General features: G+C 47.6%; 2 protein-coding genes across 4 annotated transcripts in view; one reads left to right on the top strand and one right to left on the bottom strand.

Moving 5' to 3' along the window:
• Positions 1–14,622, top strand: part of GAMT (guanidinoacetate N-methyltransferase) — a 194,053-nt gene that overhangs the window by 73,250 nt on the left and 106,181 nt on the right. The gene's annotated exons all lie outside the window — the stretch shown is intronic.
• APC2 (APC regulator of WNT signaling pathway 2) overlaps positions 1–14,622 on the bottom strand; it is a 49,197-nt gene that overhangs the window by 9,672 nt on the left and 24,903 nt on the right. Inside the window, exons 7-13 of the mRNA XM_082206197.1 lie at positions 13,631–13,708; positions 9,593–9,679; positions 7,279–7,666; positions 6,264–6,359; positions 3,277–3,416; positions 1,487–1,564; positions 382–498 (exon numbers count right to left, since the gene is read on the bottom strand). Of these exons, the coding sequence (XP_082062323.1) occupies positions 382–498; positions 1,487–1,564; positions 3,277–3,416; positions 6,264–6,359; positions 7,279–7,666; positions 9,593–9,679; positions 13,631–13,708 (984 nt within the window). The remainder of the gene's footprint in view (positions 1–381; positions 499–1,486; positions 1,565–3,276; positions 3,417–6,263; positions 6,360–7,278; positions 7,667–9,592; positions 9,680–13,630; positions 13,709–14,622) is intronic.

Genomic DNA, 14,622 nt, shown 5'->3' with positions numbered 1-14,622 from the left:
TCCTGAAAGACCTACATTGGCTCCCAGGACGTTTCTGAGCACAATTCAAAGGGTTGGTGCTGACCTTGAAAGCCCTAAACGGCCTAGTATCCCTGAAGGAGCGTCTCCACCCCGGACACCAGCGTCCATCTCCGAGGCCTTCTGCCGGTTCCCTGCCTGCAAGAAGCGAGGTTACAGGGAACCAGGCAGAGGGCCTTCTCGGTGGTGGCACCCTCCCTTCAGATGTCAAGGAAATAAACAACTATCTGACTTTTAGAAGACATCTGAAGGCAGTCCTGTTTGGGGAAGCTTTTAATGTTTGATCTTTTACTGTGTTTTTAGTTATCCTGTCGGATGGGCGGGGTATAAATAATAATTATTATTAGCTGCTTCCCGGCTCACCTTGTTGGCCCGCAGGGCACACTGCATCAGACCCGTGACACTGCCGACTTCCCTCAACACCTTCTTGCTATTCATGTCGGCCCGCCAAGAGAGGTTGCGGAGGATGCTGGAGACTACCTGAGAGGAGGAAGAAGAAGAGGATCCGGAGGGAAGCTGATTACTGATCTCGGAAGGGCACAGAGTTCAAATGACGGTAGCCAGCGGCTTTAGAAGGCTGCTGTGTGTGCATGTGTGACTTGGCTAAACTCAGAGGGATTTGCTGATCCATAACTAAACTATGGAACTCCATGCCAACGGACACCAGCTTCCCTGTGCTCTTTTCGGCGCCTGCTAAAAACATCTCCGTTCGGAGAAGCCTATCCAGTTATATAGAATGTGTTTTAATCTGGTTTTTAGTTTACCATTTTTTTTATTTAAAAAAAGGTTTTCAGTGGTGGTTTTCAGTTGGGTTTTTTTGCTGATAATTTTACCGCTTTATTCTTTGTGTCGTCGTTTTGCCTTTGCATCTGGTCGACATAGAAATCTTGTGCGATAAATAAATAATATAAATCGGGGAAAATACATGCTAAAGTGTCTACAAATGTCCACAGATGTCTGCCCCCCCCAATTTTTTTGTCATTTTTATAAACCAATGTGGGAATGTGGAGAACTTAACTGAAGGTGAGTAGAGGGGGGAGGGGACAAAAATGGAGAGGAAGTGAAATGGATGGATACACTCATTCCTCATTGTGACAACCCTGCACATCGGCCCAATGCAGGTTGGTGAGGAAGTGTGTGGAAGTCTGCTGCGGAAGTGTGGAAGTCTTCTTCCGAAGTCTGAGGAAGTGTGGAAGTCTTCTGCCAAAGTGTGTGGAAGTATGTGGAAGTCTTCTGCCAAAGTGTGTGGAAGTATGTGGAAGTCTTCTGCCAAAGTGTGTGGAAGTATGTGGAAGTCTACAGAAGTGTGGAAGTCTTCTTCCGAAGTCTGAGGACGTGTGGAAGTCTTTTGTGGAAGCGTGTGGAAGTCTGCTGTGGAAGTCTGCACAGAACTGTGTGGAAGTCGGCTCGGGAAGCTTGCTGTGGGCAGACGCAGTTCACACACCCCCCGCCTTTGAGCTATCCTTACCTGGTGGAGCTCTTCGCTTTCAGACGCCAACTGCGCCACAATGGCCTGCATACATCTCTGGCGGGAGCACAACGTCGCCTGGGTGGGGGGAAATGAGAAACGAGGAAAGAGAGGTGGGGAGAAGGGTCATCATCTGAGAAACTGCTGTGGTCCCCCTTCAAAACCAGCTCGCCCCTTTGCCTTCAAATGCTCCTCATTTCTGCATTTTGCCTCCAAAGTGCAAAGTGTCTCCCCAGCATTTTTTGGGGTGCTCCACTTTGCGTCCACAAACTCATCCCCAGTGCTCCCCTACCCCACATATAAGAAAGCAACGTTCAGTGGTTTGCTGGACCGACTGCAGAAAATCATAAATTCAAAACAGTGACAGTTAATCTGGTATGCAGGATGAGACCCTCCGTGCCCACAGACTGTCTCTCCAGAGTGGTGCATGCTCTGGTTATCTCCCACTTGGACTACTGCCATGCGCTCTACGTGGGGCTACCTTTGAAGGTGACCCGGAAACTACAACTAATCCACAATGCGGCAGCTAGACTGGGGACTGGGAGCAGCCGCCGAGACCATATGGGACTCTCAGTCATTCTGGACTCACAGCTGTTCATGGAGGCACAGGTCCATTCTGTGTCCAGGGCAGCTGTTTACCAGCTCCATCTGGTACGCAGGATGAGACCCTGCCTGCCTTTGCATTGTCTCGCCAGAGTGGTGCATGCTCTGGTTATCTCCCGCTTGGACAACAGCCATGCACTCTACATGGGGCTACCTTTGAAGGTGACCCGGAAAACACAACTAATCCAGAATGTGGCAGCTAGACTGCGGACTGGGAGTGGAGACCACATAACACCGGTCCTGAAAGATCTACGTTGGCTCCCAGGATGTTTCCGAGCACAATTCAAGGTGTTGGTGTTGACCTTTAAAGCCCTAAATGGCCCAGTATCCATGAAGGAGCGTCTCCACCCCCATCGTCCAGCCCAGACACTGAGGTCCAGCTCCGAGGGCCTTCTGGCGGTTCCCTCCCTGCGAGAAGTGAGGTTACAGGGAACCAGACAGAGGGCCTTCTCGGTGGTGGCACCCTCCCTGTGGAACGCCCGTCAGACGTCAAGGAAATCAACAACTATCTGACTTTTAGAAGACATCTGAAGGCAGCCCTGTTTAGGGAAGCTTTTCATGTTTGACGTTTTATTGTGTTTTTAATATTCTTTTGGGAGCCGCCCAGAGTGCCTGGGGAGGTCCAGGCAGATGGGCGGGGGATATAAAGAATACATTATGATGATGGCAGCTTTTCAAAGTCCGATAGGACCTACATTTCTGGTGCTGTGCCACGCAACCCCTACAGATTCTCCGCTCGCACTCAGCCTTTCCCCTGAACCGATCGCAGGCGTCTGGACTTTTCCCCGCATCTTACCGTATTTTTTGCTCTGGAAGACTCACTTTTTCCCCTCCTAAAAAGTAAGGGGAAATGTGTGTGTGCGTCTTGTGGAGCGAATGCAGGCTGCGCAGCTATCCCAGAAGCCAGAACAGCAAGAGGGATTGCTGCTTTCACTGCGCAGCGATCCCTCTTGCTGTTCTGGCTTCTGGGATTCATAATATTTTTTTTTCTTGTTTTCCTCCTCCAAAAACTAGGTGCGCCTTGTGGTCTGGTGCGTCTTATAGAGCGAAAAATGCGGTACTTTCTTTGAGTTCTTTCGAGCCTCAGAAGTTTCCGCGCTTTGGGATTCCGTGGGCCGAGCGATGCCGAAATCTCTGCAAACGGAGAACCCTCAGCTATCTTATCTGCCGAAGTCCATTCCTAGTACCTTGTTGACAACGTCCCCAAACGTGAGATTCGTCAGAGCCATCCCGGTGTAACGCCGCAGGGCCAGATTGAGGGGATCACTGGTCATTTGGTGCATTTCGTAGTCTACCTGCAACAGTTCGGCAACGGCTTGAAGTCCGCCTAGGAAGAAGAAAATGGAGGCTTCTGTGTTTGACCCCAGACGTATTAAAGAGCATCTCTTTCTCTCTCTCTTAATGTCATTTTTATTTGTTTTCCATTTTGTAATTGTTATGTACTGAGTTGAATAGGATCCAAAATGCAGCAGCCTGATTGGTCCTAGAACAATAGGATTCAGAATGCAGCAGCCTGATTGGTCCTAGAACAATAGGATTCAGAATGCAGTAGTCTGATTGGTCCTAGAACAATAGGACCCAGAATGCAGTAGTCTGATTGGTCCTAGAACAAGAGGACCCAGAATGCAGCAGCCTGATTGGTCCTATAACAATAGGATTCAGAATGCAGCAGCCTGATTGGTCCTAGAACAATAGGATCCAGAATGCAGCAGCCTGATTGGTCCTAGAACAATAGGATTCAGAATGCAGCAGCCTGATTGGTCCTAGAACAATAGGATTCAGAATGCAGCAGCCTGATTGGTCCTAGAACAATAGGATTCATAATGCAGTAGTCTGATTAGTCCTAGAACAATAGGATTCAGAATGCAGCAGCCTGATTGGTCCTAGAACAATAGGATTCAGAATGCAGCAGCCTGATTGGTCCTAGAACAATAGGATTCAGAATGCAGCAGCCTGATTGGTCCTAGAACAATAGGATTCAGAATGCAGTAGTCTGATTGGTCCTAGAACAATAGGACCCAGAATGCAGTAGTCTGATTGGTCCTAGAACAAGAGGACCCAGAATGCAGCAGCCTGATTGGTCCTAGAACAATAGGATTCAGAATGCAGCAGCCTGATTGGTCCTAGAACAATAGGATCCAGAATGCAGCAGCCTGATTGGTCCTAGAACAATAGGATTCAGAATGCAGTAGTCTGATTGGTCCTAGAACAATAAGACCCAGAATGCAGCAGCCCGATTGGTGCTAGAAGAATAGGATTCAGAATGCAGCAGCCTGATTGGTCCTAGAACAATGCAGCAGTCTGATTGGTCTGCAGGAGCCACCCAATCCAGCTCAAGGTGGAAGTGAATCCACAACCTGATTGGCCTACAGGGGAATCCCAGAATTACCCAATCACATGCAGCCCATTGTGTAAATAATGCATATAAAGCAGATATTGTGGGGGAGCTTCCATTCCTCCTCACCACTATGAGCTGAATAAAGAGCATGAAATCCACTCTCGACTCTGAGTATATTTCAGTAATATACAGTCATACCTCGGGTTACAGATGCTTCAGGTTGCGTTTTTTCAGGTTACGGACCGGTGAAACCTGGAAGTACCAGAACGGGTTACTTCCAGGTTTCGGGAGTCGCGCATGTGCAGATGCGCTAAATCGCACTTTGCGCATGCGCAGAAGCACCGAATCGCAACCCGCGCCACCGCAGGTTGCGAACGTGCAAGAATGCTACTTGCCCCAAATGGAAAGCAGAAGGAAGTCCCAGCAAAGGAACTACGTAGCTTCGGACTACGTGGAAATGCGCAAAACTTACCGGAGGAATAAGAAATCAAGACAAACTTTTTTAAAAAATAAAAGAATGGAAATGTTCTGTTGAATATTTACAGATAAATTGTAAGCAGATCAGAAGATTGGCAGGGTTATTGTAATGACCCGTAGTTTTATAAGGGTATGTATTTAGATGATTAAACGAGCAAATTAAGTTAATTTGGATATGCAGAAGATATTAAAAATGAATTTAAGGAACAGCGCGGAAAGAGGGGGAAGGAAGTCAAGGTTGGAAATGGTAGAATGATTGTAAAATTAGCGAAAGGTCTAAACCTGAAAAGCATAAATAATTTTTTTTTAAAGGAAGAAGAACAGATCTGTGGAATTGTAGAAGAAGGGAACCCCAAAGGGCATCTAGCTAAACCCCCGGCAAGGCAGGAATCGGAGAAAAGCAGGGAGAGGGGACAGAGAGCGAGAGACAAGCAGGACGGGGGAAGATATCGGCCACATTTTATTTATTTTATGCAGAAAAGAATTATGTCACAGACACAACCTCAGATATGCAGATGACACAACCTTGATGGCAGAAAGTGAGGAGGAATTAAAGAATCTTTTAATGAGGGTGAAAGAGGAGAGCGCAAAATATGGTCTGAAGCTCAACATCAAAAAAACGAAGATCATGGCCACTGGGCCGATCACCTCCTGGCAAATAGAAGGGGAAGAAATGGAGGCAGTGAGAGATTTTACTTTCTTGGGCTCCATGATCAGTGCAGATGGTGACAGCAGTCAGGAAATTAAAAGACGCCTGCTCCTTGGGGGAAAAGCAATGACAAACCTAGACAGCATCTTAAAAAGCAGAGACATCACCTTGCCAACAAAGGTCCGTATAGTTCAAGCTCTGGTTTTCCCAGTAGTGATGTATGGAAGTGAGAGCTGGACCATCAAGAAGGCTGATCGCTGAAGAATGGTTGCTTTTGAATTCTGGTGCTGGAGGAGACTCTTGAGAGTCCCATGGACTGCAAGAAGATCCAACCTCTCCATTCTGAAGGAAATCAGCCCTGAGTGCTCACTGGAAGGACAGATCCTGAAGCTGAGGCTCCAAGACTTTGGCCACCTCAGGAGAAGAGAAGACTCCCTGGAAAAGACCCTGATGCTGGGAAAGATGGAGGGCGCAAGGAGAAGGGGACGACAGAGGACGAGATGGTGGGACAGTGTTCTGGAAGCTACCAGCATGAGTTTGACCCAACTGCGGGAGGCAGTGGAAGACAGGAGTGCCTGGCGTGCTCTGGCCCAGGGGGTCATGAAGAGGCGGACACGACTAAACAACAACAACAGTCACAGACAAGGGTTTCTACGGCGTCATATTTTGTGGGAGGGAAGGAGAACGATAGAAACTTAATTTCCACTTACCTAACTCGTTCATCGCCCGGCGATAGTCTTCGTCGAAGGAGAGTTTCATGATAGCACATGTGGCTTGGCAGATTTGCGGCTCGATAGGGACGGGCCCTGCCAAGAAAAACGTATATGACAAAGCGTTGAGAAATGCGGAAAATATGAAAACAACGAGAAGAGGCAAGATGATGATATTGGAGATATTCTTCAGAGGTCCAGACTATGGGGAGCCCGGAAAAATTAATAATTAACAATTCGGACTGTAATTTGCTCGTGTTTAAGAAATTTAGTTTATTGTTTTTAATTGTGGATACGTTGATTGGTTGTTTTTATTGGAAAATCAAGAAAAGTGATTTTAAAAGAAAAGCGTATATGAGATGTATTTATAGATAGTTGAGCTCAGAAGGGCAACTCTGCAAAAATTAACCTCTCTCAGTGGTGGACTCTGCCTTGAGACCCAGTCGAAGGGACCTAGGGATTGCTTATGGAGCAGAGTCAGGCCATGTCGCTCAGCGCTGACTGGCAGAGGCCGTCCAGGGTTTGGGGCAGAAGATGCTCTCCCGAACCTTCTTGTGCACCAAGCAGACGCTCTCCCCCTAAGCTGAAGGTAAAGGGTAAAGGGACCACTGACCGTTAGGTCCAGTCGTGGCTGACTCTGGGGTTGCGGCACTCATCTCACTTTATTGGCCAAGGGAGCCGGTGTACAGCTTCTGGGTCATGTGGCCAGCAGGACTAAGCCGCTTCTGGCAAACCAGAGCAGGGCGGAAACGCCGTTTACCTTCCCGCTAGAGAGGTACCTATTTATCTACTTGCACTGGTGTGCTTTCGAATTGCTAGGTGGGCAGGAGCAGGGACCGAGCAACGGGAGCTCACCCCGTCATTGCGGGGATTCGAACTGCTGACCTTCCAATCGGCAAGTCCTAGGCTCTGTGGTTTAACCCACAGCGCCACCCGCGTCCCTTGGCTGGACTTAGTAAAAATGACCTTTACCTAGAGAGCGAGAAGGGGATTTGCAAGACCCTGCTAGTTTTACCTGCTCCCCTATCGGGGGTCTTTGCTCCCTCTTTGCCATGCGCCTTTAGCCAATCCCAGCAGGTCTCCGAGTAGGAGCGAATCTGCTCCAAAACGTGCAAGACTCGCATCTCCTTCTTCGCTTGCCCTTCGTCGGGCTGCGAGAAGACGATGTTGTGCAGGGCGGCATTGGCCCGCATTCGACAGTCCTTCCCGGCGGCTCCGGGGCTCTCAGGGGCTCCCGGTTCCCGGTCTGTGTCATGGAGAATCTGGACCAATAGGGGCAGACAGCCGGACTTCCGCATGGCCAGGCAGCTTTCCTGGGAGCTGGACATCGCCAGCAGGGTTCGAGACATGTCCTCCTTGTCCCGGGTGGCCAGCATGGAAAGGAGCCAGAATACCGCCTCCACCTGCAAAAAGGCGGAAAGGGAGAATCAGGTGCAGTTATCAAAGGTAGCCACTAGGGGGTGCTCATGTCAAAGCTGTAAAAGGGTAAAAGAGTATTGGGGGACGATGGAGAATGAATCGAAAAAAATGTTTAAAGACTATTTAGTTAAATAAAATGGGAAAAGCTTGCAAATACCAGATAGGCTTAGGATTTTGCTATGTAATTAATATGATTTATTATTTATGATATGAATTATAATTATAATTATTTATGATATGAATTATAATTATAATTATTTATGATATGAATTATAATTATTTATGATATGAATTATAATATGAATTATGATGAATTAATATGTTTAATGCTGAACTGGAAAGAAAGAAAGATGTTAAGTGGTTAATTTAGGTTTTAGAAATGCGTTAAAATGTTATACACTGAAATTCAACCGGGGGGATACGAGGAAGTCACTTAACAATGATACAAAGTTTGGTTTAAATACTGTTGAGATTTTTGTTTGCTTGTTTATATGTTTGTTTTAATTTTTTTTGAAAAAACAATATTATTTTTTTTAAAGAAACAAATGGGATTGTTTTAAAAATTATCGGTGCAAATATGGTTCCCAAAGTAATACTGGGGTACCTTCGTTCTCAAATGCCTTGGTTCTCAAACACCGAAAACCCAGAAATAAATGTTCTGGTTTTTGAACATTTCAAAGTCAAACGGACTTCCGGAACGGATTAAGTTCGAGAACCAAGTTACCACTGTATTTGGCGCTTTGGGTTTTGCTCTTTATTTTGCGTTTTTGAGGCTTTTTCGGTTCGTTCGTTTTTGTGTGGAAGCCAATTCAGCTGATTGATTGATTGATGGTGTGACTGTGGAAATGGATAAAAGCCCCCCCATCCAAACAATGACTATCATCAGAGCAAGTAAGAAAAAATAATAATGTTAATTTTCATCATCTACAATACTGTCTTATTTATTTTATAGTACAGTCCATTGGTTATTGCTTTCGTTTTATGGATCAACGGTCTCGTTAGAGAGTAAAATTCATGTTCAATTGCTGTTTTGTTTTTAAAAGTCTGGAACGGATTAATCCATTTTGCATGACTTTCTATGGGAAAGCGCACCTCAGTTTCAGAACGGACTTCCGGGATGGATTAAGTTTGAGAGCCAAGGTACCTCTGTACATGGATGTGCGCAGATTAAATTTTCACAAAATGGAAAAGGGAAAAAATGGAGGAAATATATTATATAAAGAAAAGGATGTAAGTATGTTAGAACACAGTACAGAGATAAGGAAACAAAAATAAACGATGAAGCTGTAATAGAGCTTCTGGGTTTGCAGTGTTTGGGTTCCAAGTTGTTGGAGAACCAAGGCGTTTGAGCATAGCTGTCAACTGTCCCTTATTTGGCGGGAAAGTCCCTTATCCCAGCGCCGTGTCCTGCTGCTGCCCCTTACTGATGATGTCCCTTCAATTTCCCGGGTTTCAAAGGAAGCAGCTCCTCTCCCTCCCTCCCTGCCGGCCAGGGAGGAGGGAGGCTCCAACCGTGTTGCTTGGCTGCGTTGCTCAGCCAATAAGGAGTCTGAGAACGACTGGGGGGTGGAGCTTGCATGCCTTGTGCCAATCAAATCGGCCGCGTTGCCTGGGGACTCGCCTTTGCTCAGCGCTTCCCAGCGGAGAGGTGACGGTGGTTTCCCTTGCTGCGTCCCCTTTGCCGGGTTGCTGCGCTGTGGGAACCACCGCTTGAGTCTTCGTTTGGCTGCTGGCTGGGCTTTCTGCCTTTGGCTCGGAGGGGCTCAGAAGTTGAACATACCTGTGCCCAGAAAATCCCTTATTTTGGCTGCTGGTCCCTTATTCTCGAGGCTGCTGGTCCCTTCTTTTCAAATCTGTAAGTTGACAGCTATGCATTTGAGAGCCAAGGCACCACTGTAAAACCAACTTACTTTGTTGCCCTGCTGACTCCCATCTTCAGGGTGGGTTGGAATCTCAAGGTTCCCGTCCTCTTCCAGGCTGGAGAGTTTCCCGCAGAGCTGGGGGGAAAGGAAAAATATTTGAAATAATAGTTTTCTTAAACCAAATCTGCCAGGATGAGTGTTCAGACCCCTGGGCTCTCACTTGTGGGGTGCCTCAGGGTTCCATCCTCTCCCCCATGCTTTTCAACATCTACATGCAGCCGCTGGGAGAGATCATCAGGGGGTTTGGGTTGGGTGTCCATCAGTATGCAGATGATACCCAGCTCTACCTCTCTTTCAAATCAGAACCAGTGAAGGCGGTGAAGGTCCTGTGTGAGTGTCTGGAGGCGGTTGGAGGATGGATGGACGGATGACAGATTGAGGTTGAATCCTGACAAGACAGAAGTACTGTTTTTGGGGGACAGGGGGCGGGCGGGTGTGGGGGACTCCCAGGTCCTGAATGGGGTAACTGTGCCCCTGAAGGACCAGGTGCGCAGCCTGGGAGTCATTTTGGACTCACAGCTGTCCATGGAGGCACAGGTCAAATCCGTGTCCAGGGCAGCTGTCTCCCAGCTCCATCTGGTACGCAGGATGAGACCCTCCCTGCCCACAGACTGTCTGGCCAGAGTGGTGCATGCTCTGGTTATCTCCCGCTTGGACTACTGCAATGCGCTCTACGTGGGGCTACCTTTGAAGAACACGGCAGCCAGACTGGTGACTGGGAGCGGCCGCTGAGACCATATAACACCGGTCTTGAAAGACCTACACTGGCTCCCAGTACGTTTCCAAGCACAATTCAAAGTGTTGGTGCTGACCTTTAAAGCCCTAAATGGCCTCGGACCAGTATATCTGAAGGAGCGTTAGTGGAGTCTGTAACCTAAAGCGTATGTAACCCGAGGTACCACTGTATTAGGGGATGACCTCTTCACAATCCACAATTCCCATTTTTAAGCTGAGATCAATAAGGACTAGAATCTTGCTTGCGCCTGGAGAGAAGGGCCACGCCCCCTCCATCTCCTTAATCCTGAATTTATTTCATTTTACTCGGATTTGCCAAAAGGAAAGCACACACCAATAAATAAATTTTGGGGTGAGGTTAGGATTCACAAACCCACACAGACCTGGCTTGCGTCCCGGCAAATTTTGGTTGGCATTAGGTTGTCGGGAGAAGGAAGCTATCGCCAGCCAAACCTTTCTCCCATTTACACACAGAAGTTGGCAGCTGTGCCAAATCTGGTTGCGGCCATCAGGCCAGCTTGTCCCCCCCCCCGCTTTGCTGACCTACTTCTCGTCGCCACGGCAACTGCCTCCCTGTTCCACAGGGACGCTTGAACAAAAAAAAAAAAAACAAAAAAAAACAGGCTTTCTTTTCTTCCTCATTGGGGAAAGAGAAACGGGGAAAGGAGAAGAACTAGCGGTTTGGTCCCTGGAACGATGCAGAAATCCATCCTTATTTTGTCCCAGGCACAGGACCAAATCACAGCCCTGGCGTTTGCCCTTCGAGGGATGCTCACAAGGACAGGAAAAATAGGGTTGCAAAAATGAAAAAAACCTCTCCTTTTAAACACCCCTCCAGTGCCAGATTTACTATAAGCTAAACAAGCTAGAGAGCTGGACCACAAAGAAGGCTGATGGCCGAAGAATGGATGCTTTTGAATTCTGGTGCTGGAGGAGACTCTTGAGAGTCCCATGGACTGCAAGAAGATCCAACCTCTCCATTCTGAAGGAAACTAGCCCTGAGTGCTCACTGGAAGGACAGATCCTGAAGCTGAGGCTCCAAGACTTTGGCCACCTCATGAGAAGAGAAGACTCCCTGGAAAAGACCCTGATGTTGGGAAAGATGGAGGGCGCAAGGAGAAGGGGACGACAGAGGACGAGATGGTGGGACAGTGTTCTTGAAGCTTCTAGCATGAGTTTGACCAAACTGCGGGAGGCAGTGGAAGACAGGAGGGCCTGGCGTGCTCTGGTCCAGGGGGTCACGAAGAGGTGGACACCACTAAACGACTAAACAACAACAACAAAACAAGCTATAGCTTAGGGTCCCCAAAAAAATTAAAGGAAAAAACAAACTGGATGTACATTTCTGCTAGTAGGCCAGGTTTTCCCCGTTTTTCACGCAGCTGGTTCTTTCCCCCTAAGTTCATAAATTGACATTTGTCCCTGTCAGAATTCATTTGGTTCGCTTTGGCCCAGTTCTCCAATAAAGATAAAAACACAAATAAAATAAAACCTACATCCAGCAACGGCGTTTTGTGTTGTGTAGGCTCCATTAATGCTCGCCTGCTCCCTAAAATATCACCGGTTTGCTCCTTTCTGTATATAGGCTTTTATTTTATTTGTTTTTTATCTTCTATTTTGGAAATGTACATCCCCCTTCAGTTTTTTGGCGGGCCCCCAAAAGAGTGGGGCCCTAAACTATAGCTTGTTTAGCTTATACGTACAGTGGTACCTTGGGTTAAGTACCGTATTTTTTGCGCTATAAGACTCACTTTTCCCCTCCTAAAAAGTAAGGGGAAATGCGTGTGCGTCTTATGGAGCGAATGCAGGCTGCGCAGCTATCCCAGAAGCCAGAACAGCAAGAGGGATTGCTACTTTCACTGCACAGCGATCCCTCTTGCTGTTCTGGCTTTTGATATCCAGAATATTTTTTTTCTTGTTTTCCTCCTCCAAAAACTAGGTGCGTCTTGTGGTCTGGTGCATCTTAAAGAGTGAAAAATACGGTAAATACGGCACTGTCTAATCTAGTCGCTACAGGAAAAGGCTCATTTTTTAAATCTGTCTGTCCTGCAGATACGAGGATTCGAATTCGCAGGCAGCAGAAGGTCTGCTACCATTCTCTGCGGGACAAGCTGAGGCTGTCACAGCGTTCGTTCCGGCGAGTGGACATCTCCGCCTGGCTGCCGTGACAGCTTAGCATCACTGGCTCCAAATCTCCGCCTGGGGAGTCGGGACGACAAGGGGTAGGAAGAGGAAAAGGGTTGCGATGAGACTCACACCACATCCTTCTGCGACGGACCAGTTTTGGGGCGGGTCTGTTTCTGATCATGAACTGGAAAGGTGCAGGGGTCATGGGTGTAGCCAGGAATTTTTTTGGGGGGGGGCACAGGACACCCACCTTCCACTGTTGATACGATGTTGTTGTTGTTGTTGTTTAGTGGTGTCCGCCTCTTCGTGACCCCCTGGACCAGAGCACACCAGGCCCTCCTGTCTTCCACTGCCTCCCGCAGTTTGGTCAAACTCATGCTGGTAGCTTCGAGAACACTGTCCCACCATCTCTTCCTCCATCGTCCCCTTCTCCTTGTGCCCTCCATCTTTCCCAACATCAGGGTCTTTTCCAGGGAGTCTTCTCTTCTCATGAGGTGGCCAAAGTCTTGGAGCCTCAGCTTCAGGATCTGTCCTTCCAGTGAGCACTCAGGGCTGGTTTCCTTCAGAATGGAGAGGTTTGATCTTCTTGCAGTCCATGGGACTCTCAAGAGTCTCCTCCAGCACCAGAATTCAAAAGCATCCATTCTTCCGCGATCAGCCTTCTTGATGGTCCAGCTCTCACTTCCATACATCACTACTGGGAAAACCATAGCTTTAACTAGATGGACCTTTGTTGGCAAGGTGATGTCTGCTTTTTAAGATGCTTTCTAGGTTTGTCATTGCTTTTCTCCCAAGAAGCAGGCGTCTTTTAATTCCGTGGCTATGTGGTCTCGGCGGCCGCTCCCAATCACCAGTCTGGCAGCCACATTCTGGATTAGTTGTAGTTTCCGGGTCATGACTCGGACGAAGGAATTGAGGGGATCTTTGTCCAATTTGCAGGTGGCACCAATTTGCGGGTGGCAGTAATGTCGCAAAAGACAGAATCAGGACTCGAGATGTCCTTAACGGGTTGGAACACTGGGCCAAAACGAACCAACCCAATATCGACAGGGACAAATATCAGGTTATAAGCTTAGGTAGAAAGAACCTACTAGCAGAACATGTGAAAAGGATATTGGGGTCAACACTGATTTCCCCCCCCTCCCTCGCTCCAAGCCCTCTCACCTGAGGTTCCGATTGCTGGACTTTTTCTTGAGCTTCAATCACCTCTTTGTCAATCTGGTCCAGCCGAGACGCCCGGATCTGAACGGTTTTTTAAAAAATAAAAAAGAGCAAAACATTGTATTATTTACCGGCAAGTTCGCTTCAAACCACATCTGCCCCACTCGGCCGTTACGATCCCAGGGTGGGTGGCAATATTAAAACACAATGTTAAAAACTGTTCAGAACAACTTCCGTTCACGGTAATAAAAGAAAATAAGATAATAACATCACAATAATTTTATATATTATTATTATACAATTTAATATTAAGATTATGATGGTGTTAATAATATGTAAGGGCTCTTGCCCACTGGGCCCATCACCTCCTGGGAAATAGAAGGGGAAGAAATGGAGGCAGTGAGAGATTTTACTTTCTTGGGCTCCATGATCACTGCAGATGGTGACAGCAGCCACGAAATTAAAAGACGCCTGCTTCTTGGGAGAAAAGCAATGACAAACCTAGACAGCATCTTAAAAAGCAGAGACATCACCTTACCAACAAAAGTCTGTATAGTTAAAGCTATGGTTTTTCCAGTAGTGATGTATGGAAGTGAGAGCTGGACCCTAAAGAAGGCTGATGGCCGAAGAATGGATGCTTTTGAATTATGGGGCTGGAGGAGACTCTTGAGAGTCCCATGGACTGCAAGAAGATCCAACCTCTCCATTCGGAAGGAAGTCATCCCTGAGTGCTTACTGGAAGGACAGATCCTGAAGCTGAGGCTCCAAGACTTTGGCCACCTCATGAGAAGAGAAGACTCCCTGGAAAAGACCCTGATGCTGGGAAAGATGGAGGGCGCAAGGAGAAGGGGGCGACGGAGGACGAGATGGTGGGACACTGTTCTCGAAGCTACCAGCATGAGTTTAACCAAACTGCGGGAGGCAGTGGAAGACAGGAGTGCCTGGCGTGCTCTGGTCCAGGGGGTCATGAAGAGGCGGACACGACTAAACGACTC

The sequence above is a fragment of the Podarcis vaucheri genome (assembly GCF_965113315.1).
Source record: "Podarcis vaucheri genome assembly, chromosome: 18".
Lineage (NCBI taxonomy): Eukaryota > Metazoa > Chordata > Lepidosauria > Squamata > Lacertidae > Podarcis > Podarcis vaucheri.
Note: the sequence above shows the minus strand (reverse complement) of the source record. Positions and strands in the feature narration are given on the sequence as shown.